We start from the raw sequence: 24,361 nt of genomic DNA, 5'->3' as shown, positions 1-24,361 counted from the left end.
CAAACTATTTTATATTCTAGTCTCTTTGTCTTTAGAAGTGTAAATGGAACCTCTATCTGAGATTCCAGTCTGTGATTGCATGTCTTCAGGCTCACTCTTACATGGTATTTTAGCATTGGGTGGTAAAGGTACATATTCTTTTTCTTCAGTTGTTTTTCCTAACGTTGATGTTTCAGCTTGGCTTTCTGTGTTTGTAACTTCTAACTACATCCTTGATTCAGACTGAGACTTTGTCTGTCTTTTTTGTCTTTCTGTAGCCACATCACCAGTCAATTTAAACTTACCATCTTTGCAAGGTAGGCTTTACTGAAATCTGCAGTGAAACTTACATGATATTACCATCCTCTTCTATTATAACATCTGCTTAACTGTAACAGGAGCAATTATCTCTGTACTATCATAAATGCATATTAAGAAAAGTTAATACACAAATTGATATACCTAGCTGTATATAAAGTATTTCTGTATGGTTTTACTTTGATTAATTAAATTTATAGTCATGCTTATATTGATCCTAGTCCCACAGTGGTCTTGCTGCTGCTTTCTGTTGGTTATTGCATTTGCATTCAATGAGATTTCTTTAAGAAAATTAAATCTAGTGAAAATTAGAGACACAACATCTATATTTACAAATTGTCTGCATGAGTTAAGACCATGTAAGGAAGATAACTTCTGCAAGATACAGTTATCTTTACCATGACTGCATGCCAGTTGTGCATGCAGCACCTATCAGGTCTTTCAGTGATGTTTCTCCATAGTCATACCATGTGCATGCTTGTACCTGACCTGCCCCACTTCACACTTTGCTATGTATTTAAGCTGTTGTGAATTGTGAACTGAAGAAGTCTCTTCAGACTGATGCTCTTTTCTCTCCTATGGCCTTTGTCATATGAACCATAACACATGACAAGTGGGATGGGTTGGGTTAAGTGCTGGGGGTATTAATAGCAGCTGAAACTCAGCTATTCTGAGCTCAGAGAAAGAGGGGTGAACACTGATGGTAGGAAACCTGTTCATTTTACAGCTTTTAGAAAACCTATTAATGTAAGTGATTTATGGTGTGCTTTGTATATCCTTCCAGAAGGCTTATGACAGACAGTGGAAAAAGTAAGAATACGGGAGAAATAATCTGTGCAATAAATAACATCTAGAACTATTGTTTCCTATTTTAGATGCCTACCAAATGTCTGAAAACTCAGAAGCTCTAAAAGAGAAAGAAAACAAAGGTTTTTTCAGCTTTTTTCAGCGAAGCAAGAAAAAAAGAGAACAAGTAAGATGTAACTTGGTATAAGCAAAACTTCTATAAACTTATTTACATTGAGCTGTCATTACTGTTGATTGTTTTCTGGAAAGTAACTTATTTTTTGTCTTTCCCATAAATCCCAAGGCTGCCAGTGCCCCAGCAACTCCATTAATGAGCAAGCCAAGGCCAACATTTATCACAAGATCCAACACTGTTAGCAAGCAGTATGACTCAAACACTTTGCCGTCTGAAATGCCAAAGAAGCGGAGAGCTCCTTTACCACCTATGCCAAATTCTCAGAGTGTCCCCCAGGAACTTGCACAAGCCCAAGCCAGACCAGCATCTGATACTGTGAAATCTAACAGCCTTGACAGGAATGAACAGGTTAGTTACATTTGCTTCACTTCTTTTAAAGCGAGAAGTTTTGAGAGACTAACCTTGATAGCCTTGTTACTTTAGGCCTCAGCTGATACATGAATGGTAAATAAAAGTGAAGTGCTTTTAAAAAATTGAGTTTGAAAATAACTTGGAAGATGCATTTCTTCTAGTCTTTGTCACATATGCGAAGTAGTTGCTGTATTTTGGAAATGGAAAACCAACTTCTTATGTAAGTTGTGAGGATCTTTTTGGTCTTTTGGATGAATAGCCTTTACATATTTAAATATTGGAACATTGCCTTACTTTGCTGTGTCTTGTAATTGATGTTTTAGTTTAACGTGTCACTTTTAATGTTTCAGTTATATATGATAAAGAGTAGTTTATTACATTAATAGAAAAAGAGGAAATCCTGGAAACGAATCTTAAGATTCTTGTGCTTCCAGCAAGTTAAAGCAAAGTTTTATTTTAATGAAACAGGGATGTACTTGATTGAAGCTTTGAGGTGCTGGATATATATTTAAGTTACCCATATACACAGAACTGCACATATACACAGCACTGCAGAGATTCTGCCAACAGAAGTTGGGAAAACAGTTGATGCATTGTGCAAGGTATTTCCAATATTGTCAATTGTGAATTCCAAATAAAGATCAAGGTTAAAATTGTCATTACAAATTGAAACTTTTAAAAAATTTCATATTTTGATTTGAATCCAGACTCTAAAGGTGGTCTTTAATAAATGAGGTTATTGGTGTGCTAAAAAGATAAAATGCAGAACTAAATGAAATTCCAGGCTGAGGGATTAATTTTGTGTTAGATTTAGATGAGAAATTTCAAACTGTGACTGTCTATATCTTTATATGTTGATTTGCTCTTTCATTGATGCACAGAACCACAAGAGAGCACTGTTTAACAGAAGTTCTGAATTTGTATATTGTGTCCTGCTGAAAAGCTTTCTTATTAGGAGACAAAGATTTCTTTCTGTATTTTAATAAAAGGAACTTTGGAGAAAAAAAAAAAAAAACAAAAACATGATTCTTTTTTTTTACTTCATCATGTTTGTCTTTTAATTGAATTCAAACTTTTTGAAAATAAGTTATTAATGTCAACATACTTTAAATGATTAATATCCTATTATGTCTAACAGTAATCTATGACAGGATCTGTCACTCAACAAAATTGCTTAGTTTTATTATTTTATACTGACATTTCTTATTCATCTAAAGTGATTTGACTGAAGTTGAATAACTCTTTAAAAAAAAAAAAAAAAGGACAGAAGTCCATATAGAAAATATACACAAAAATTTAACTTTAATCAATGTTATACTATTTTTTCTATAACTGTGAAGCTTTTGGCTTGTGTTTTTTTGTTTTTGTTTTTCTTTTGAGATTATTCCTGTTTAATTCTGATTTGATTGCACAGTAGTTTGTCAGATAATACAGAGCTTGGGACCTAAATGTGAGTTAGCATTTGCTGCACAATTTGAATTGGATTAATTTGTGTAAAATATTTTGTCCTTTTTAATATCTGTTTTCCATTAAATATCATCTAGTGAATTAATTTGGACTGCAATAGTACATATTGCTTAACCTGATCAGGGACCACTTAGGAAGTACCTAATGGGAGACTTCCTTGGAGGACAAAGCTGCTCTGGAGCAGTGCTGAGAGCTTTTCAAGAGACAGCCTCCCTGCAGCACAAAAGTGGACCATTCTCCTATGTGGGAAATGGAGAACGCATAAAAATAAACCATCCTGTTTAAACAGAGAGCTGCTGGTAGAGCTCAAGTGCAAAAATGCGATGGATGGAAAGGGGACAGAACAATTCCTAAAGAGCTTAGGCCAGAAAGGCTTATTGGATGTACCTAGATGTAGACAGGAATGTAAAGGCAAGCCTGAAGCTTGGAATGACAAGAGGTTTCAAGAATAATATGAAGGCTTGTATGTTAGTAGAAAGCACAAGTACAAGGCCGAGGGACAGGATCACTTATCTCCACTTTGACACGGTTGTCAGCAATGCTGATGGCTGATGTTTTTTTTTCTTTTTTTTTTTTTTTTAACAAGTTGGTAAGGTATGGATTAGACAGAAGAAACTCAAGATAGGATGAAAACCTGCTAAACACCTCAAATGGTTAATGGTTCAGCCAGATTGGTGTGGTGCAGCTCCTGAGGAGCTCATAGTATGTCTAATACTGTTAAATATCATTATAAACAACCCAGATAATGCAGTTGAATGCACTCTCAACAAACTTGTAGCTGACACCAAACTGGGAGGAGAGAGATAGGTATGCCAGAAGAACCACCATTCAGGGAGATCACAACCATCTGGAATTAAGTCTCAGATAGGATCTAATCACGCTGTTCTGATGCTCAGAAGGTATTATAAGGAATGTAGGAGATATTCTGTTGCTTAGGTGGCAGGATGAGGGCCTACAGGCATTAGTTGCTTCAGAGAAAGTTCCATTCAGGTATAAGAAGAAAATTCTCCATTGTGAAAACAATTTAATGTTGGAATAGGTTTTTCAGAGAAGTGATAAAAGGTCCCTTACTGGAAATAATGAAGATGTGCCTTGGCAGGTTCCTGCAATACTCTAATCTAAGATCCTGCTTTCAACAGAGGGTTGGACTGAATGATGTCCAGAGGTCCTATCCCACCTAGACTTTTCTGTTTCACATGGGTGAATGAGAGTCTTGATTTTCGAAACCATGTGGGCATAATTGGGAGGACAGAAAAAATCTGATAGGCCTACTTGACTAACATAAACCCACCAAAAGATACTTGTTTGGCTGTGAGATTGAGAGCTACCTGAGTAATGTTGGCAAGGGGAAGGTTTGGAAGCTTGTTTTTCTTAGAGCTTCCACTGAAGTTTCTAAAACAAACAAAAAGGAACCTCTGGCTTCTGGTTTCATTTAACTGTAAAATAAAGGACAGTTCCCTTAAAAATATAAAGTGTTAGGTGAGAGACAATGTAAAATTGTTTTATTTAAATAAAATGTCATCTGTAGGATTTGCAGCTTTATAAATGAAATTGGGCACTATTTAACTGCACGGTAAGAATTAGTCTGTAGTCCATGAATTTATATCCTAAATACAGAATTTGAAATGAAGCGTAAGCTTTGGAGAATAAAGTCAGTTTTGATAGTTGCACAGCATTTTTCAGCTGTAGCATGTGCACCGATAGTTTATTAAGCTTAAGTGGCCAGATAATACCATTTTAGTCCAACTCATTTGTCAGTAATGCAGCAAGTACAATGGTCACACTAGACTACAATTATTTCATTGTAAATAATATAGAAATTTGCTCTTGTATTCCCCATTGTTGAAAATGTGCATCCTGCTGCTGTAATTTAAAGTGGTTGCTCTTTAGACTGACTGGTGTGTTTGCTAGGCTCTTTAGTGTGTCTGGGGGTTTTATTGTTACTTTTCATGGGAGTTTTACAGTGTCCTGTTATATGAATTTACAAAACTTAAAATGTAATTTTTTAAGGGGTTACTTTTTATCTGCTTCTATATTATTCAAAGCATTTAATTGCAAATCGTATTGCTTTTAAGAATGCCTTAGTTCCGAAGCCTTCAGTTTATTTGGCAAACTGGATACATACCTCAGCTCTTTTCTGGACCAGGATGACCTTCCGCGTGTGCCTTATTATGGACAAAACTCCTTTGTAACGTCCACAAGGAAGACAAAGTGAAATGTCAATTTTGCCTGGATAAACTGTTTGGCTGGTTTTGACACAAACATGCCAAAGTAGTAACATCAGACAACAGTGAAACGAGCCAACTTTAAGGGAACAGTGTTCTCACTGTTGTCTTTCTTCAAATTCATAGTGTATTGTAGTCCAATTTCTCACAATATGAAAAAGGGTTTAACATTTACCTCCTACAGCTTCATCCCTTCCCTTAAGAAAGAAACTGCTTTCTCTTTGTATGAGCAGTTACATTCTGGTTGGATTGTTTTTTGTCTTAATTTCAGAATGATGATGGAATTAGGTTTTGAAGATAGATAGTTCCTATTATTAGGTGAGAAATTAGTATGATGGCTGTGAGGGTGTGGCTTTTACAAGTTTATTTTTAGCATGATTTGTTTATTCTTTGAAAGATGCAGAAGATGACTTGTACAGTTTAAATATCGCGTTTGTCCAGTAAATTTCTACATTAAATCAGATGGAAAATTCCTCACTTATTTGTTAGTTCTAATTTTGGGCAAGATGGCTCTTGCCAGAAGTGCATTTAGAGCTAGTAAGTTTAAAAACACTTGAAAGTGGAGAGGACTCTCAAGGGTTTTCGGAAAGTGGTAATGTATAATGCCACTTACATACATATACATACATATATATATATATATATGTATGTGTGTGTGTGTATATATATATATATACACACACACGTATGCATGTATATGTATATATCCTTATGTATATATCCTTAGTTTTTGTAGAAGTAGATGCAGTTTTCCAGTTCTGATGTTTCTTTAAAAGAAAAGCATTTGATTATATCCAGAATGCCACTGCCATTGTTATTCTGAATGCTTTATTTATAAAAACTAGACTATGATACCTTCATATCTTTTCTTCATGAATGTTTGTCTCCATACGTTGTTTTCAGTTTTTGTAAAGAAGTGTACATAAACTGTGCTTTGGTCGGAACAATTAAATAGAGATTTTTAGTCAAAACACCTACAGTTTAAAATGATGGATTGAACTTCTCAAGTGTAGAAATACAGCTTGCTTTTATTTACTCAACCGTAACTCCCAAAGAAATTGAAATTTCTGGTCTACCCCTTAGAAAAGCAAGAGAAGATGGAGGAAAAGAGGGGGGTTAGGAAGCAACTAAACCATAAAGTGTTTCTGAAAAAGATGTATTAGTCACTGTCATGGATCAACTTGGAAGATTGCTGAGAAGGATGAGTTCCATACTTCAGAAGTTACACCAGAGGCTCAGTTGCCTGAGCTCTTTGAAGGAGAAGTCGGGCAATGGTACAGTGAGCACCATGGTGAACCTGGGGGGCTCTTGAATAGAGCCTGCGTTACCTGTGAGATGAAATGTTCAGCACTGCCTGGTGGCTCTCACTGAAGTTTGCGTGAAGATTATTTGATACCATTCTGATATAATTCAGAATTGATGGCGGACACTACGTGCATCGTATTTTCCAATATACCAGGTGTATAACCTTCTTCACTTTTTTTTTCCTTTTTTGTACTAGCAAGGAAACAATTTAGAAAAGTTGTACATGATTTAGAAAAAATTGTAGAAGAGAATAGTAGTATTGTGTTTGGAGACAGAATACTATCAGCTGATTTTTTCTCAATATTTTATGTCCTTTCTTTCCAAATGGCCAGAGGTACATTGTTTTCTCCATAGTACTTCGGCTAAATTGAGGTATTTTCAGGAGCTTAAGTCATGTAACAGAAATTGAGTGGATTAGGCGTTGTAAGAGCAAATACAATGCTTTTCTGGGTGTGTGGGTTTGTTTGTTTTCCCCTATTAAAATTGTATGCTTGCATAAAGGGGAAAAAAAGAAATACTAACAGCATGGTTAGCAGTGTGCTTTGCTATCCTGTTCTACTGCAGAGCCTCTGTTACACTTAGTTATCTGTGGACTAAAAGAGGTACTGGTGATATGAAAATATGTATATAGTGACCCTCTTTGTGAAGTACGCACACTGAAATGCTCCACTACATTCTTTCCCAAATACCAGTGTTTTTTCTTCCATTCCAGCTGTAAAATTGCTGTGGCTTAATTAACAACCTTTTTGCTGTTTTGAAATGCTTAGAAGGGTCCAGCACCACATCTGCTATAGCTTACAGAGGCTGGAACTTGGGAATCACTAGTCCCTGTAACTGTCAGCTTGGGCTGGTGTGGGATTTGGTGCTGTACATATCTGTCTGTAGGCATCTGAGGCTAAAAAGCTTTGTGTTCCCACTTGTTTGTTCCAGGATGGGGAAGGATTACAGTGTGAAAAGTGGAACTTCTGCATATGTTGTGGAAGTTACAGCAAAAGTGTTTGCTCTTGTTTCTGAACAACCACAGTTAATTATTTCAGGGATTCTAACATGAATTTTAATTTAAGTGCAACTGGTAAAGCACTGGTTATTATTGGCAGTTGGTATGACACATGAACACCCAGATGTATATTCCAAAACTTTGTCAGATATGTCTTAATAACATTATTTTTTTTCCATCTGTTTAAAGTACTATTTTCACATTACAGCCTTTGTTAGGATTTGAAAGCTCTTAATATTCATATGTTGAATAATTCCTGAGAAAATCTGTTCAACACTTGAACCTTAACTGGAACATTTAGTACTTTCTCAAAATCTCTTTGCAAATCGTTTGTTTCTTTGGATGCAAAGGGCGGTAGAAAGGCTTATAAAAATCTTCTAGTAGCATTTGTGCTCTTACTCTGAGAACATTATTCCCCCCCCTACACACACTCTCTTTCTGTGCAGGGGGGAACTCTGGTGACATCTGTTTAGCTGAGCAAGTATGCGCAGAACTCCGTGCCAGCCAAGTCAGCTGAGGGAGTCTGTGCAAAGCAGATGAGGGTGCAGACCTTTGAACAGAGAAGCAGTGTCTCTGTGCAGAATGGAAAGGAGAAAAATGGAACTGCCCAGCAGCGACAAGGAAGACGATTTAATGATTTAAAAAAAAAAAAAATCAACCTCATCTGTGGAAGTAATATTTTATTTGACATTCCATCCTGCAAAAATTCAGATGCTGAATACTATTAATTCACTTTCTTTTAAAACTGTTTGGGAACTGTGAATGAGAAACTATTAATGTGTAAAGTGATTTTGTTGTGTTAAGTTTTAATCCAGGATCTGAGTTGTCAAAAAGTATTCAAGCATGCAAGTATTTTTAATTAGGAGTGGAGTGGTATGTCCATATCTTCTACTGGTTGTAAGAACATTTCACCTTGTGCTTTGTTTTTCTCCTTAAAACACAGAGCCTCCCTTTCCTCTAAGAGGTGTTAGTTACTTGCTTTGGCATTAAAATCACTGGTAGAAGAATTGTGTGAACATTTTGGACATTGGTGCTCCTTGCAGTGCAAGAAGAGTATCTAAGGGATCTGTCGCACCTGACACTGAGGTGGGACGCAACATAACAGATGACCGAGTATCCCCAGGGTAGCTCGGGATGCTTTTCACTATCCCCCATCATTTATTAAGGTATTCTGCTGAGAACTAACAGGTGCTGCCAAGCACTGCTTCACAGACAACTTGTGCTAATATCTTTTCTCTTGTAATTTTCTTGATAGTTTTAATTATGTAAAACCAAATACTCTAGCTTTTTGTCTTTAATATCCTTCTTGCTGTAAGATGTATATTTCTTTTTCAGTGGTAGCCTGACAGAGAAGTATTTTATTCCCTGGATATTAGCACGATCAACAGTTTTGTTCTCAGTGATGTTTTTGAAAGTTTCATCAGTGAAACAGAGAATTGTAGGTGTATTTACATCACCTCTGTTACCTGATGGTCTGCTTTGTGAAGTGGTCTAGTTAATTAAAGCACAAAAAAATCTCTGAAGATGATCCCCACATCTATTTCCTGTGTGGATCCCTTTAGCAAACAATGAACATTGTCGCTGGATTCTATTATATTGTTGAGTAGACTAGATCATAATTACTACAGAAATAGGTATCTGTGTCCAGTGCCAAAATACTCTTTACTGCTAGGGTGCTGAATGTCATCATTCAAATAGATTTTGAAATTCAAAGTTTCTTCAGCATAAGGCAAACTGCAGTTCAGAGCAGCAGGCAATTTTACAGTTGCTATATTCCAACTCCAAAAGATATATATATGTATGTATACATATTATACATATATACATATATATACATGTGTGTATATATATGTGTGTACACATATATATATATGTATGTATACATATTAATTTAAAATGCAATTGGGCTGTTATATCATATGAACTGTATTCATCCGGTATTTTATAAGGTAACCTGTGTCCATTTTTTAAATGCTTTTGATTATTTGTGAATTAAGCTCTTGTCTTCTGCTACAATAATATGAGAGCATTATTGCAATTTAGCATCAGTGGGCATTAGAATTATTGTTGTTACACTTTATTACAATTAAATATGAATAGCTATTGTAAGACAGTTGTCCTTTCCAATGTAAATTTTCAAGGATGGCATTAGAAGAATTTCTATAAAAATCCAAGTACTTCAAGTAGAGAAGCAAAATCCTAATCATTATATATGCAATCCAATTAGGAATGTTGTTGAAGGAAACGTGTCATGTCATTTCAGTTGCCTGTAGCTGAAGCTTTTTTCCACAGTGATTTTAGCTACTTTTAGAGAAGATTTATTTGGGTTTTGTAGAATGGCCTTAGGGCATCAAGAATATGAATTCTGTTACTACATATAACAACCAATTTACTGCTGTGTCTTGGACCTCTGTGAATATATTCAATTACTCTAGAAACTCTATATAGTTTTTAATTGTAAGAATTAAGATGAGAAACATAATATATCTGGTAATAGGTAGACACTCTCTCCTGCATGAATATATATTATAAATACTTACGGAGAATAATTACTAGAGCTATTTTGTTGGCTTTAATTGCTAATAATCTTTTTCCTGCCCTGTCTCCCTTCTTAGGCCCCTCCAGGATTAGTAAGAAAAGGTTCTCTGCCACTCAGTGACACTGCTTCTGTGAACTCTTTACGGAGGATGAAGCGCAAAGCACCCTCACCACCCTCTAGAACACCAGAAGATCAAAGTGAAAGCAGTAATGAGACTGGTAATCTTTTTATACTCTTTAATTGGGAGGCAACAGAAAATATGGCAATTTGGCTAAACATGAAAGAAATACCACCCTATGAGATAAGGACTTAAAGTAAAGGTTCTGTTTGCCAAACATCTTCAGATTATAGGGATTGGTAATGCTACTTTGAGATTGGCCCCTCAAAGAAAGGCAAGTTTTAGGTCATAAAGATCAGGAAATAAGAAATAATATAAAGCTAGTTATAGTTAGAGGGAGATTAATAGACTACATAATGAGAAAAATAATTTAGAGGAAGGGTTTTATATAATTATAATTCCTCTGATCAAAAACTAAGTTCTCTCAGGTTGAAAAATACCTAACAGTTGATATTAAAAATATCTGAGAAATGTGTCAAGCAGTGGTTGCTTAAGAGAAGGTATATTTCTTGAGGAACTCACCAGTCAGGCAGATCACAACATTTTATCTGGATCTTTCACTGGTGTAGAAATTGAGAGGTAATACTTCTCACAAAAAAAGCTTATTACTTGACTTTTTGCAGTAACAGAGTCAAGAGAATCAAGCCCCACTAAAGCGGAAGAAAGAACCACTGAAATGCTGTCTGAAACAGGTTGGTTTTTTTTCCAAATAAATTGGTAAAATCTGCTTCATAGTAAACTGCCATAAATTCATAGTAATAAATTATTTTACTGTGGATATGTCTTGAGTATAGGACTGATTTTAGTGACTCAAATCAATTACCTTTTCCATTGAAGTACAAATAACGCTTTCTAAAATACAGGTGTTTTATCTTCACTGTCTACAGAAACATATACGATATGTTTTCTATTGGTTTCTGTGCTTCACATTTAAAGAAACTAAACAATATCCTTATTTTCCCTCTTAAGCCCCAATGAGACAAGGCAAGAACAAGCTAGAACTTAAGTGATTTTTGTATGTCTTATAACAGTCCTTTCAAAATCCAAAGCCCAGTCTTGTTTTCAGAACCCACTGCTGTGCTGCCCTTGACCTGCATAACCTAAGGGGTAGCAGCAAATCTGTGCCTGGTTGCATCTAAACAGCCTTTAGAACATAAGTTGTAAACATAAACATAAGTTGTATGCATGGATATTGATTGTAATTTAAGTGATTTATTGGGTGCTGTGGAAAAAATATGATACAGAAATTTGTAGTTGTTTACAGTAAAATACAGTTCTATACCTGCAGAACACTACTTATTAATTTAAAGTCTTAAAGTTCTCCTGTTTGCACTGTTAAGCACTGCTTTTGGTAAGTGTCTGACTGTAGGGTTCAAATACAATATACAACACCTAGGAGTCTTAAAATTTGCAAAAGTTTTTAGAATAATCAATACCAGTGTAGTATGGAAAAATCACTCATCAGTGTATTTTACTAAGAATGAGAAATGTAAACACTAAGCACATGGAATGTCATGAGCAGTGTATGAGGCTAAACACACAGTTACTCTGCTAGTTGACAGAAACTCTAAGCATTAGTTTTCCAGGTAGTTAATTGTAGGTGCCAGTCAAATTGGTTGGAATGATAAAAGCAAACAAGCAAATGCACCACAAGAATAGAAAATGTCATCTGCTACCTTAGATCTCTGGCAAAGGGGTAAAAAAAAAAAACAAATGGTAAGATCTGTAGTAAGTAGATTTGGTCTCAATTAGTGTGTAGGGCAACTTATGTAAATTGCCAGAAAAGGCATTTAATAGAAAAAATAGTGAGAAAAGTCTTTGGAAGAATAAAATATTCTTAATAGGAAGTATTAACCCACATTGTGTAGCCTGATGTTCAAGATACGATGAAGTTGTTAACTTTTTCTAGTTATTGTAGCAGATGAAGGATAGTCACTTCCAATTCTAAGTGATAATGATATTTATTAGTGCTTAATTTCCTGTGTTGAAAACTGTGTTCTTTTCCACGTGATGGTTCTAAGATAAAAAGCAAAGTTACCATGCTATGATTTAATATCAAGTTTTTTGTTTTCTTGAGCTTGTTTCTATCTTAAGAATGTAGATTGAATTTCTGCATTTCCCATGACTGTAATGTCTTAAGTATTGCATAGATAGCAGCTCTGCGCTTCATAGAAATACCTCATTCACTTTTCTGTAGATTTAGTAACCTCTGCTTGAGGTATTTATTTTTTGTAATTAAATACTTTAATTTGTAATGGAAAGAAATAGAAAAAAAATATTCTCACTGGGTTTAGAACGGTCTGTGTTGAGCCCTGGGATTTACCTCCATAGTTAGTAACAGCTTTCATTCTGTAGTTCTGCTTGTGATGTCTTGCATTCTTGCAATGTCCTTTGTTGACCATGTCATGCAGTGTGTTTTTTTAAAATGTCACATAACACAGACTCATCATCCTGTCCAGTTCTGCCTCCCCCACCCCCGGGATGCTGCTGCTCTCTGGTGGCATCTCTGAAACTGTCCAGAGGCCTGTTTGTAAAGAGTCCTCTTAGTCTATCATGCTTCGAGAGCCGGTGTTCACTGGCAGCAAAATCAATTTCACTGTACTTGTCTTATTCCTAGTCTGAAAATTATGCATCAAACTTGGGCACAGTTTTATGTAGATAAGGTAAAATATTTCAGTATGTATGTAATTGTTAAATTGGACATAATTTTAACATTACATGTTAATGTAGTTCCTTCCATTTGGATTAATACTGCTTTGAGTGTCAGGCTTCTAGAAGCATGGAGTTTTTGATCATCTGTGATTGGCATTCCCAAAGCAGTTCTGTTATGCATTGCTTCTTTAGCAAATAAGTAAATAATTTTTTAAGCTGTGAATATAGTGCTACCTTCTGCCCTATAATGAACCATTACAAGCATTCAATAAATATTTGTTGTCTTAGTAGTTCATAGCTAGTAGAGCCACGTACGTTAATTGGAACTATGCTATAAGCTTTTGAATAGGCAACATTTCTATTGTGAAAACAGACTGTACCTTGACAAAAGTGATTTGAAGGCATACATCAACTAGAATAAACATTGAGAGAATTAATTTGAACATTTGGGATTATAAACAACAATTTACCCTCAGTTATGATTTTTGTTCCCCTTCCCAAAGCTTAATTAATGATCAGTCTTTTTTTTTTTTTTTCCTAGAGGAAAGGGTGAAATGGATTAAAAATCTGTAGCTTTTTTCTTTTCAATAACTTCCCATTAAATGAATCCCTTGATATCATCATCTTGGTTACAGAATCTCTTAAAACTTTAAGGAGTATAGGGCTGAGTAAAATTACTGACAGATTTACATGATGTAGTCAGGCTTTTTGGCTTTGGTATTTACAAGCATAAAGGCTCAGAAAGCAGCGTCAGCCTATTGTCCGTTGTTCAGAGAGTATTCTTACTGACTCAAAGGACACTTGCAGTTGGTTTATCAGTCATAAGGTATTTCTTCACAGTGTAGCCCTGTAGGTTTTAACAACGTTCTTTTAGGACTATTTGAAACTCAGTGACTAATGTTCATGGAGGATAAATTACTTGCAGACAAAAATGTAGTTTATATTCTATATGTATTTACATATAGAGTATATAGGCAATTAGGGTGCAATATGTAGCTGGTGTTGCCCTAAGTAATTCCTAGTGATATGTTGCATATAAAAACTCTACATGGAGGGTTTAGAAACAAGTCAAAAGATCTGAACTGTTCCTCTGGGTAATGTAAATGAAGAATGGCTGTTACACATTGTTTATGAGTCTTTCATACCGTTTTTCTGTAGTAGCACTGGTGGCCCAGGTCTCGTAGTAACAGTCACAGATTACAAACCACTAGTTGAAACTAACCTTAAGCAAGCTTGGTGTTCTGCTGATAATACAGTAGAGCACTGAGTATGAAGTGTGAGAATTGTTTGTTTGGAATTATACATTTGTAGTTCAGGTTAGTCCAGTCCAAGCTTGGAAGTGTTTCTAGCACAGAAAGGATGAACTTCTGTGTAGGAGGAAAGCCAGCAATGTCTCCTACCAACCCAAGCTAACTTTCCATCCCATCAGTACAGTACTGGAAACTTAGAATACAACTTAGCTATTATATTTCTCCAGAGGAAAAGTGACAGAGATGACTGCAGTGACTGGGCACAAAGCCATAGCAATGTTTCCGTTTGTCTTGTCAGAAGGCATGGCTGTGCTTTGTTGTATAATTCAGGTTTCCACAGAGTATTAGACTGAAGGTCTTAGTCTTTGTTCCTCTGGCTGTTGGTGACTCAGGTTCATGGCATTTGTGGGATGGAGGCCACTTGTTAACTGTGATAGTGTTCACTCATTTTCAAGAAAGTTCTCATCTGTGTAAATGATGTGATCTTGAGAGTTGGTTACAGATCGTGCAATAGTCTCAGCAGATTTGATGTCTGCCAGCATTTGATCACTAAAATCCTTTCCAAAGTATTAGGCATCTTGTATGATTTTGCCCCAAATGGAGACGGGGCGGGGGGGGGAGGAGGAAGAGAAGGAGTTTAGTCTTATTTGTAAAGTCTTGAGGAATCTCTTTGATAAAAGCATGGCATATTTGTCTTCATGTGTTTAAGTGACATGGAAAGAGTTCATCTGCACCATTTTGCAGTCTTGCTTGTTTTTCTATGGGCATCTAGATCACCTCTGCATTCAGCAATGTGACACATGTTGATCATGTTGCTGAATCTGCAGCTGCCAAGCATTAGTACTAGAGAGCAATATAAAAAACTAACTAGAATTAAATAGTAAAATGTTTAGCTTTTGTATTTGTTCTGCAACTGTAGTACTGAACTCTGTACCAATGACCCTACTGGAAAAAGCAAAATTTCTATTCTGAATTGAGAATTTCTCCAGGTCTCAGAGTCCTCTGCTATGTTTCTATAATAGTACATCTGTAGACTTCTGTTTACTTCAAGGTGGTATTTTGTTTCAATTCTTTGCCTTTCTGTAGGGTTGTTTTACACTTTGAAATTTACTGATACAACTTTTACTGAAGTCTAAAAGGCCAATTGCAAGGCCTGTACCTAATAGGTATTGGCGCATGCAAAGCTAACGGGAATACCTTCTTCAGGTCAGGCAGAGTCCTCTGCTTATATGGCTCTGTTTCCAGTAACTTGCCATGGCACCATATTTTACTATATAGATGGAATTATTATTTTCTTGGTGTTTTAGAATGCAAGTTGCAAAGCCGAGAGGTAAATTGTATGGTGCACTTACTAATATTTGAAATATGTCAATCAACATCTTGTTATAGGAAGATTCTTGACATGAAAGTAAAGCCAGAGACAGTTAGTTCCTCTGGAAAAATAAGTGGGTTTATTAGTCTGACTGTAGGTATGCTGGCTTATACGTGTCCTAAACCAGTAACTAAACCTTTTTAACTATGCTTTGGCTGAAAATTTTATTTTAATAGACCAACATGTACTTTTTTAATATTATTTTTCATGTACTTCTACTGTAACACAGGGCAGTGCACAAGACACATCTAGCTGTGTTTTATTACCCTTGGGATGATTATGGGAAAATTTTGATAGTGGTGAGCAATCTTGTTCAAAACGTGGACTAAGCTGAGATTTGGTCTCTAACATACTTACTCTGATCTAATGGAATCATTTATCCTAAGCCTCATTAGAGAGGTAATGGAAATTGTAAGAACTCTGGGAAAAATAAACTCTCTACCTCCATGAAATTTGTGCTTATGACATTGTTAAATATATTTTGATCTATACTAATTCAATGCTTGGCTTAAACAAAAGACAACATTATGCAGTAGTTACAGATGCAGAAACAGATGAACAGTAGCATGGTGGTAAGTATATTTTCATGTAAAAAGAAAATTGGAAAGAACTAGAAAATACTATGAAATTAAATCTGAATGAGTCCTTACCACCCCACCCCCTGAATTAAGAGAAGTCTCAATTTTCCTTCTTCAAACTACTTAGGCTTACTTCACGGTCTCTTTTGTATCTACACCCTGAACTGATATTTGTGGGTTGGTGTGGTTTTTTTTTTTTTTTTTTTTCTTTCCTTTCTTTCTGTGAGTGTAGGTGTAAGGACCACAGAATACAGCCTGGAAGAAATTGATGAAAAGGAAGAGATGAGCGTGCAACAGGGAGAGGAAAGTGAAAGTACGGATACCTCTCTCAGAACAGGAGAGATTACTACAGCCTTCAGCTTTACTGAGGTACAACTGGAAACTGAAAAAAATGATCCTGCTTCATCAGCTCTTGTTCCTGGCACTGTTTCTGTAGACAACTCGCAAAGCTTCAAGGAAGAAAAACAAGAAAATATGAGCACAGATGGCAAGTAAGTACGCTTTGTGACAAAGAAAGGAGCACTGGGGAGGGAATGGGGGAGGCAAAAAAAAAATGTAGAGTGCTGTTTCATTGTGGAGCACAGAATAGAGAATTGTGAGAGAGGAATGAGCTTAATATGCTTAGCTTTCATTGTAGCACTCTTCTGGACACAGTAATTCATGAAGCCTTTCAACAAAAATGACTGTTGTGCTGGGTGTTCTGTTTAAGCCTTCCTTTCCTTACTACTAAAACATCCAGATCCCAGAAAAGCTGAACCCATCTCCAAAGTTTTAAACATAATTACTAGAGCAGTGCAGTGTGCTGGGGGGAAGGAGGTGAGAAGCAGGGCAGGAAATGTGATTTGATTCATTTAAAGAGAATTTGCGAGATCATTCTTAGAGGTGGGGGGAAAACAGGTATATTGGCCATTTCAGTTCTAGGCATGCTTCTATTGTTTATCTGTTACCTATTTCTCTACAATTTGTTTTGTTTTCTTAATATATTAGCCAGTTGTCTTGACCTGTCTTGATCTGTCTTCTCTCAGGACAAACAAGAATTAACATATTACTTTCCTTAACCACTCATTTTCCCTTCTGGTGATGTTGTAACTTTGCCCTTCAGCATGTTTGTTAAACTACCTGACTCAGCAGGTTCCCAACATGAGTTAGTGCCTGCTTGAAATGAATGTTGATTGTCCAGAGAAGTCCTATTGCATTAATGTAATTCACTATTTCTGTTGTTCCCTGGGGCAACTCAGCTGGCTACTGTTCCCAATTTAAACTGAAAGAACTGTTTCAATTACTGTACCGAGGCCAAAATGTGTGAATGCTATAGTAGCCAAGAACTTTGAAGGTAACGCAGAGAGCTTTGACTTGTATTTCTAGGGTCTTTTTGTCAGTTCGGTGCCAGGTGGGGCTTTGCAAAAATCTTTGATGTTCTGTCCTGAGAAATACTGCACAAATTGCTTGGGTGTGCTTGCTCTTTGAGGAACTGAGCTGGTGGATCCACCAAATGTTATTCTTAAATTCTTGCAGATTATCGAGACCTGAATTATTGTGCCTATTTGGCCAGTTGTCCAGGGGATATTTCATCACTCCCACCCCACAACTAACTTGTATAGGCCTTTTGTGGTCTATAATACTGTTGAACATCACCTAGCTATGCACTGTGCTGTAACTTCAGAGTTTGGAAATCCTTTTCTTCGTGAAATACTAAAGTGTTGAAAATGAGGAGTAGGGTTTCTCTGACATTGTTTCTGGAAATCTGGTAATTCAAACTTAACATTAGATATAGTGACTTTGAAGATGTTTTTTAATCAAACCTGGGGTATGTATAGTATTTCAGTCAAAAGGTCTGATTCCTGTAATGCTCTATGACATTTGGCAATTTTCTTTGTTTTTAAACAGTTCAGCCTGTTGCAAGTACTTGTCATTCAGTCCCTCAGCTATGTTCAAGGGAATGGAGATAAGCAAGAGTACAGAGGGCAGGACTGAGCTTTAATGTTCTTCCAACAAAAATTTTGAGCGTGTATGCTTCTGTTTAGTGGTTATTGAACACTTAAAGCATGTTTTGGACTGTACAGGCAACATGAGGATGGATGCTTATTGAGGAATTTATTTTTTTTAAATACTCAAAACAGATGTTTCAGCTCACAGCAGTAGTTCCTGATAACTAATGCATTTGATGTGGCAAATGAAATGGAATCTTCATAATGCCAGTATTAGTACTACAGAAAATAAAAGTATCTCAAATATACAGAAGTTTGAAGTTCTAATATTTTTAAAAAAGAAAATGAAGTATTTTAAAAGAGAAATTTACACTATTTTGGCCTTTTTCATTTGCCTTTTGAAGTCAGATATTTAATATTTCCTGAAAACAAATGATTTTTTTTTTTTCAGCATTTGTGGAGTTCTTTTGTCCCCTCTGATCAGAGGCAGACATTGTATGCATTGGCAAAATGTTTAGTATGCAAGTAACATGTTTTATGCATATTTATTTGTTGTTCTCAAGACATTTCTTGTAAGGAACAGAAAGTTTTTCGTTACTATCTTGAAAAGTCTATACTGCACAGTTCCTATGCAGTCAGCATCTCATGTGACTTCCTTCATATTCTGTCGGAAACAAAACTAAAGACAGATTCTAAATGTTGGGGGTGTCATAAGACTTCGTGCTAAGAACATCATTAAATGAAAGATAAAGCATTACCGTAGTGGCTTCACTAAACTTGAGTTGTTACTGGAAAGAGCCTTGTTAAAAGTGAATGAGTAAACAAGAGGCGAGGAAGAAGGGAAAGGAAAACTGATCATGTTACACAGAAGAGAGTGAAGCTGCATGTCATTTTGGTGAAATATCATAGCAGCATTTCCTCTCATTTAAAATAAATAAATAAACGATTCTGTTGGGTACTCCAATGTTTGGCAGAGTGATTCTATTTTGTCCATCTGTGTTTGGAGAATATTGCCAGTTCTCTTGCATCTTTTCTTCTGTTTACTGAAATGAATGATACCAGCATATTTAATATACTGTTGTGCTTTGCAGAGAACTACAGACTAAGATAAGCATTGAGCAAGCTGCATTCGAGAAAGATAGGAAGCTTAAAATTTTGGATCAAAATAAAAATCATGGTGAGTAGTTCCCACTCATTTTTAATACTTAAAACAAGTTTGAAGAAAACTCTTCATTTCCTTTGAAAACGCTCATAATACCATCACATTTGAATTGCTATCATCGGATTATTTTCTTTATACTTCCTCTAGCTCTGGCATATCCTCTTTGAGATGAGGTTATGAAAATGGGCTGCGGGTTGTTTTTTTATTTTTTATTCCTCCAGCAGTAGTCAAAACTGTACTGTTGTAGGGCAGTGTGGGTGGAGCATTGCTTAGGAGAGGGAAGGAGGTTTTAGTGTTTTCCAATTGTCCCCTTTTACAAATGCACAAGGTAGAGTTAACAAGTAACATTTTTAATGTTAAAACCATAGAACAGACACTACAAAGATGGAACTAAATAAAAATCGGATCTCACTTAATACTGCGTAGACTTTGAGCTTAGGTCACTGATACCTGTATAGTCAACTGAAAGTTGTTAGCGTGTCTAAAGTGACTCTAGAATATATTTTTAAAGGTCATGCATGACAGTATGAACAGAAGCCTGTTAACTTCCTTACTTAGTTACATGTTAAGTAAAGAAGAACACCTGAGTACGAATATAATTATTTGGCAATATCAGTCAAGTATAAGTATTTCTTTAACCAGCTTTTAAAAGTATTAAGGAAATTATTAATATTAGTCTGTATAACTGCATCTATATTAATTTACGGAATCTCTCTAACTTAAAGATTACAGTGACACAAAACTCCTTCCAACAAACGAAGATGGGAGAGAACATCAGACAGCAGAAATTAAAGCAGTAGATTTTAGAGAAAATAGCAAGCTTGAAGTTGACAGACTATCAAACTGCCAAGCATCTAAAAATGACATCTCCGTAAGTCAGAAGAATTACACTCAACTGATTCCAGAAAAACAAGATCAGAAAACAAATCAAACCAGCCTGGACACAGTAAAAACTCAGGATGTTGCAATTCAGACAGGTCCAACAGTTTGTGATTTGGGAAGGACTACACAAAAAGAAATGAAAGATTGTGAATCATCCTCATTCAGAGGACTGGTCCCTCAACAAAATACAGGTATAAACAGCCCCCTTCTTCGAGTGATGCAAGGAATGCAAACAGATGAAGAAATTATAATGGAACAAAATCTTCAGAGACAAGAAGTTACACATGAAAAAGTAATTCCCATAAAAGATGAAATTCACATTTGTACAAATGGCAGTAACATTGCTTCACCAGAAACAGTTGCAAAAATTCCAGATGGCTCTCCTATAAAAGGTTACCCTCTTTATAGACAGGACATGAAACCTAAACCTAAGCCTGCTAATGAAATTACAAGAGATTACATACCAAAAATTGGAATGACTACTTATAAAATAGTGCCTCCAAAATCCTTAGAAATAATGAAGAGCTGGGAGTCAGAAGTTGCATCAGACTGTAAAGATCAAGATGTATCTACTTCTGACAACTCTCCAAAGCATGAAGACCCCAAAGAATTCACAATGCAAGCTGAAATTTCTCATATTTCAAAAAGTGTGGGTCATTTACAGGCTTGTTCACAAAATAAACCTGCAGCAGCAAACGATCTGCTGCACAGAGTGAACAGCATGTCTGAACATGGGGGGACATCTGGAGCCGAGATTGCTACTGAGAGCAATCAAACAGAAACAGAGCCTTCCAAGCAGCCTATCCCACTGATGCTCAACATGGATAATACAAATGCTGCTTCTGGGACTCAGGACAAGTCAAATGCATTAAGTCCTACAGCAAAGCCTAATTCTTTTTTTCTTCAGATGCAACGGAGAGTTTCAAGTCATTATGTGACATCGGCAATTGCCAGAAGTACTGTTAGTGCTCCTAATTCCACTCCAAATGAAGTTAAAAATACAGAGATTGAAAAAAGAATATCATCACCTGATGAAACCTCTCTTTCTTTACATAAAACAAGTAGTTCCTCTCCTCCAGCAGATGAAGAAAAAGATGATGGGAAAAAAATTGAATCCTCCACTTCTCCTGTTAAAAGCAATAAACCGTCAAGTTTTCCCCCCTGTCAGCCAGCACCGTTGAACCTAAGAACTCTAAGAACTTTTGCAGTTCCGAAGCCATATTCCAGTTCAAGGCCATCCCCTTTTGCTCTTGCTGTCTCATCAGCAGTCAAAAGGTCACAGTCATTCAACAAGACACGTACAATCACTAGCCAGGCACCTAGAGAGGAATTTCCTGTTGAACTCTCATCTGCCACTTCTGCAGCTGAATTCTCCTCAGCTACCTCCCTCCCTCAAGTGAAAAACCCTTCCTTACACAGCATAACTGGAGGGTCACAAAATAATCTAATGGATAAGGTAAACTTTATTTCTAATATTTCTTGACTGGTGAATTTCTGCAATGTCATTTACAGCAGAGCAGAGACTTATTCTGCCTAATCACTGAACTACTGGCTTATCAAAAAGTTCTGCATTGAAACAGTGTAAACATCTTGTGGTACATAGGAGTAGCACAGCATCATAATGAATTATAAGGAAAAAGGAATGCTAAAGTGAAAGCAGTCTCATTCAGAATAGTGGAAATAATTATTTCTTGCCATAATTATCACTCCATGTACTTTGAAGAAAAACAGTAAATTAAACAGAATTACTTATACTGTGTATACCTATTTTTATGTTCAGAGCACTTAGGATGTGTTCCTTATGGTTCTGCGTGTTGGTTTCTTTAATTTTGGGTAGTATGAGTTTAGCTTCAAGTGATCATGTCAGAAACATACTTGAACCAAGGGTGTAAAATTTTGCTGACATAACTACTTACCTTAAGTAAGAAACTTTAACAAAAATAAAAATCAGCTAGTGTATTAATCAGCAATATATTAATGTTGTGAGCGCACAGATGTGATAATGATGTGAGTGCATAGATAAGGCATCATTCAGAGAACTGTTTTAAGCTGCTCTAGCAAAGGTACTTTCTGTCTCCTATAAGTTCCATCTGCACAATGGCAGCTTGATGTATCCACAAATCCTGAGATGTGTACATGTGCCTAAAGACTGCTGGCTGCCTTGCATGTTCTGTACAAATCTGCAGTATTATAGGATTCTGGGCTTAGCAGGCAAGAGGCTATACTCTTCCAGCCTTACTGTTTTTATAACCGTTCTTTGGGTATGGTAGTTAAATGCTAATCTCTGCTCAGTAGCTTCAAAATACAGCAGTGCTTGCCACCACCCATGCTTTTGGTTCAAAGTGCATTGTTGAACTTCTCAGGATAGCTTCTGGATAAGAATTATATGTTAAATTTAGATTCTCAGAGGAAAACATTAGTAAAAGAAATGCTCATTCTAGCATATGTGATGGTGATGAATGGTTTTATATGTAAATACTTTGGAACTGATCTTTGTTAGATACTTCAATGCTTAAAGAATATTTAAATATGCTACAATGTGTTGTCTAATGTGCCTACATTTGAGGTGGTGACATTTTGGAGTAATAGCTTGTCAAGTCATCAGGGAAATAAAACAAAGCAAAACAAAACCAGATCTCAACGAGTTGTAATGCTCAAATTTCATCTAGTTTAGTTAATATAGAAATTCAGATGATAAAATTGTAGTATTTTTCCTTCTTTTCCTTTTGGAATATATTATTTCCATATCTTATCACTTTGTGGAGTCTCAAACTCTCTCTGATCTTGGAGGAATTTCTTCAACATTTTAGTAAGTCAAAAAAAATTATGAATCTTAGAACTTTTTTGTTGCTGATAAATTGAAGATTAGTTTCCAAAAGCCATAGTGGAAACATGGCTGCTCTCTGAAATCTTGAACAAAGCAAATGCTGCAGTGGCGGCCCAGGTTGAGATGCAGCCTCTTGTGAGTTGACTTAGTTGTGACTTATTAACATTAAAGGTCTTTGTTATGTTTTTCCTCTCGCTTCCTCTCTTTACAGAGAAGCAGCAATGTGAATAGTGAGCAAAAAAGTCAGGCACAGTCAGGTGCTTCAGCTGACCAACCACCCCCTGTCACTACGAGACAAACTGCGATGACCGTCCAGCGCTCTGACCCAGAACAGATCCACCAGAGCTTGCTGGCTGCAATTCGCTCTGGAGAAGCTGCTGCCAAACTGAAAAGGGTGAGTTTTCATCACTGCATCCGTAACAATAAACTCATAGTGTTTCCTTCAAAATTGCCATATTAATGTCTGAGAATGTCTGAGACTGAAGTAGTAAGCTTTGACATGAAGTGCTGTGAGGTCTCTTACATGTAACAATGGAAATGGAGGTGGGGAAGAGAGTTTGGCTTTGCAGAATAAATTGGTGCACGCACATAGAAAGCTTTATATGCACTTCTTTCAAAGAGTGCACATGCAATCGGAAATCTTCCTGAAATGAGTTAGATATCTTTAAGTTGCCAATTACTGTCTCTTTCAAAACCGCAGGAACCTATTAAATTATTTGTGTTTATATGTTTTGAAGTACTGTGGTTTTGGATGCATGCTAAGCAGCTTCATCCTAGACCTGAATTAGCTGCAGTCCTTTGCAGGCAGATAAATAGAAGTTGTAAAGATTTGATTTTTCCAGGTATTAAACTCTGTTAGGTCCTTAATTCTTAAAGCCTCCTGCTGCTGTTTGCTATTATTAGTAAGATATTTCTCAATGTCTTGTTAACAGTCCTAATAAGTCTGTCTTCCCTGTCTTCCCCCACTCCCTCAGGTAAAAAGTGCTGCTTAATTTTTCTTTTCCGTCTCCTAAAATGCACCTGTACTTCCTTCACTGGGTATCGCAGGCTTTAAAAATCTATTGTTTTAAATTTGTAACCATACAATTTAATGATAGTCTTATAAAAAGATTTCTTGATGTAAAAGCTTTCTTGATGTAGCATTAGTATTTTGTATTCTGTACTGCAGAATAATTTCTCATTGCAGAAATTTAAGGAACTCATGAGTTTTTTTTGTCTTTCTTTTTGCACTTTAAACTTGAATAAAAGCAAATGATGTGTGGTGGGTGGCTGTGAGGGCTTTTTTGTTTTTTAGTGAAAAGTTTTGATTCTATAGGATCAAAATCTCTCAGTTGCTGGTCAAATATTAGAATACTCTGCTTCAAATATGTGAGGTTTTATTTCAGTTTAGCACTGCAACAGCCTGTGTGAGGCCTGCAGGCCTCCCATT

At 36.2% G+C, this 24,361-nt stretch overlaps 1 protein-coding gene across 17 annotated transcripts in view; it reads left to right on the top strand.

The window, feature by feature from the left end:
- Positions 1 to 24,361, top strand: part of COBLL1 (cordon-bleu WH2 repeat protein like 1) — an 81,649-nt gene that overhangs the window by 53,538 nt on the left and 3,750 nt on the right. For 12 of the 17 annotated variants that reach the window (XM_072040881.1, XM_038182032.2, XM_072040884.1 and 9 more), the window contains exons 5-13: positions 258 to 296; positions 1,173 to 1,270; positions 1,388 to 1,627; positions 10,240 to 10,381; positions 10,905 to 10,973; positions 16,366 to 16,624; positions 19,153 to 19,238; positions 19,949 to 21,561; positions 23,144 to 23,326. In XM_072040881.1, the coding sequence (XP_071896982.1) occupies positions 258 to 296; positions 1,173 to 1,270; positions 1,388 to 1,627; positions 10,240 to 10,381; positions 10,905 to 10,973; positions 16,366 to 16,624; positions 19,153 to 19,238; positions 19,949 to 21,561; positions 23,144 to 23,326 (2,729 nt within the window). The remainder of the gene's footprint in view (positions 1 to 257; positions 297 to 1,172; positions 1,271 to 1,387; positions 1,628 to 10,239; positions 10,382 to 10,904; positions 10,974 to 16,365; positions 16,625 to 19,152; positions 19,239 to 19,948; positions 21,562 to 23,143; positions 23,327 to 24,361) is intronic. The other 5 variants (XM_038182035.2, XM_072040876.1, XM_038182034.2 and 2 more) reach the window with 3 other exon arrangements.

This window comes from Anas platyrhynchos, chromosome 7 (genome assembly GCF_047663525.1).
Source record: "Anas platyrhynchos isolate ZD024472 breed Pekin duck chromosome 7, IASCAAS_PekinDuck_T2T, whole genome shotgun sequence".
Lineage (NCBI taxonomy): Eukaryota > Metazoa > Chordata > Aves > Anseriformes > Anatidae > Anas > Anas platyrhynchos.
This window is presented reverse-complemented; position numbering and strand designations above follow the sequence as displayed.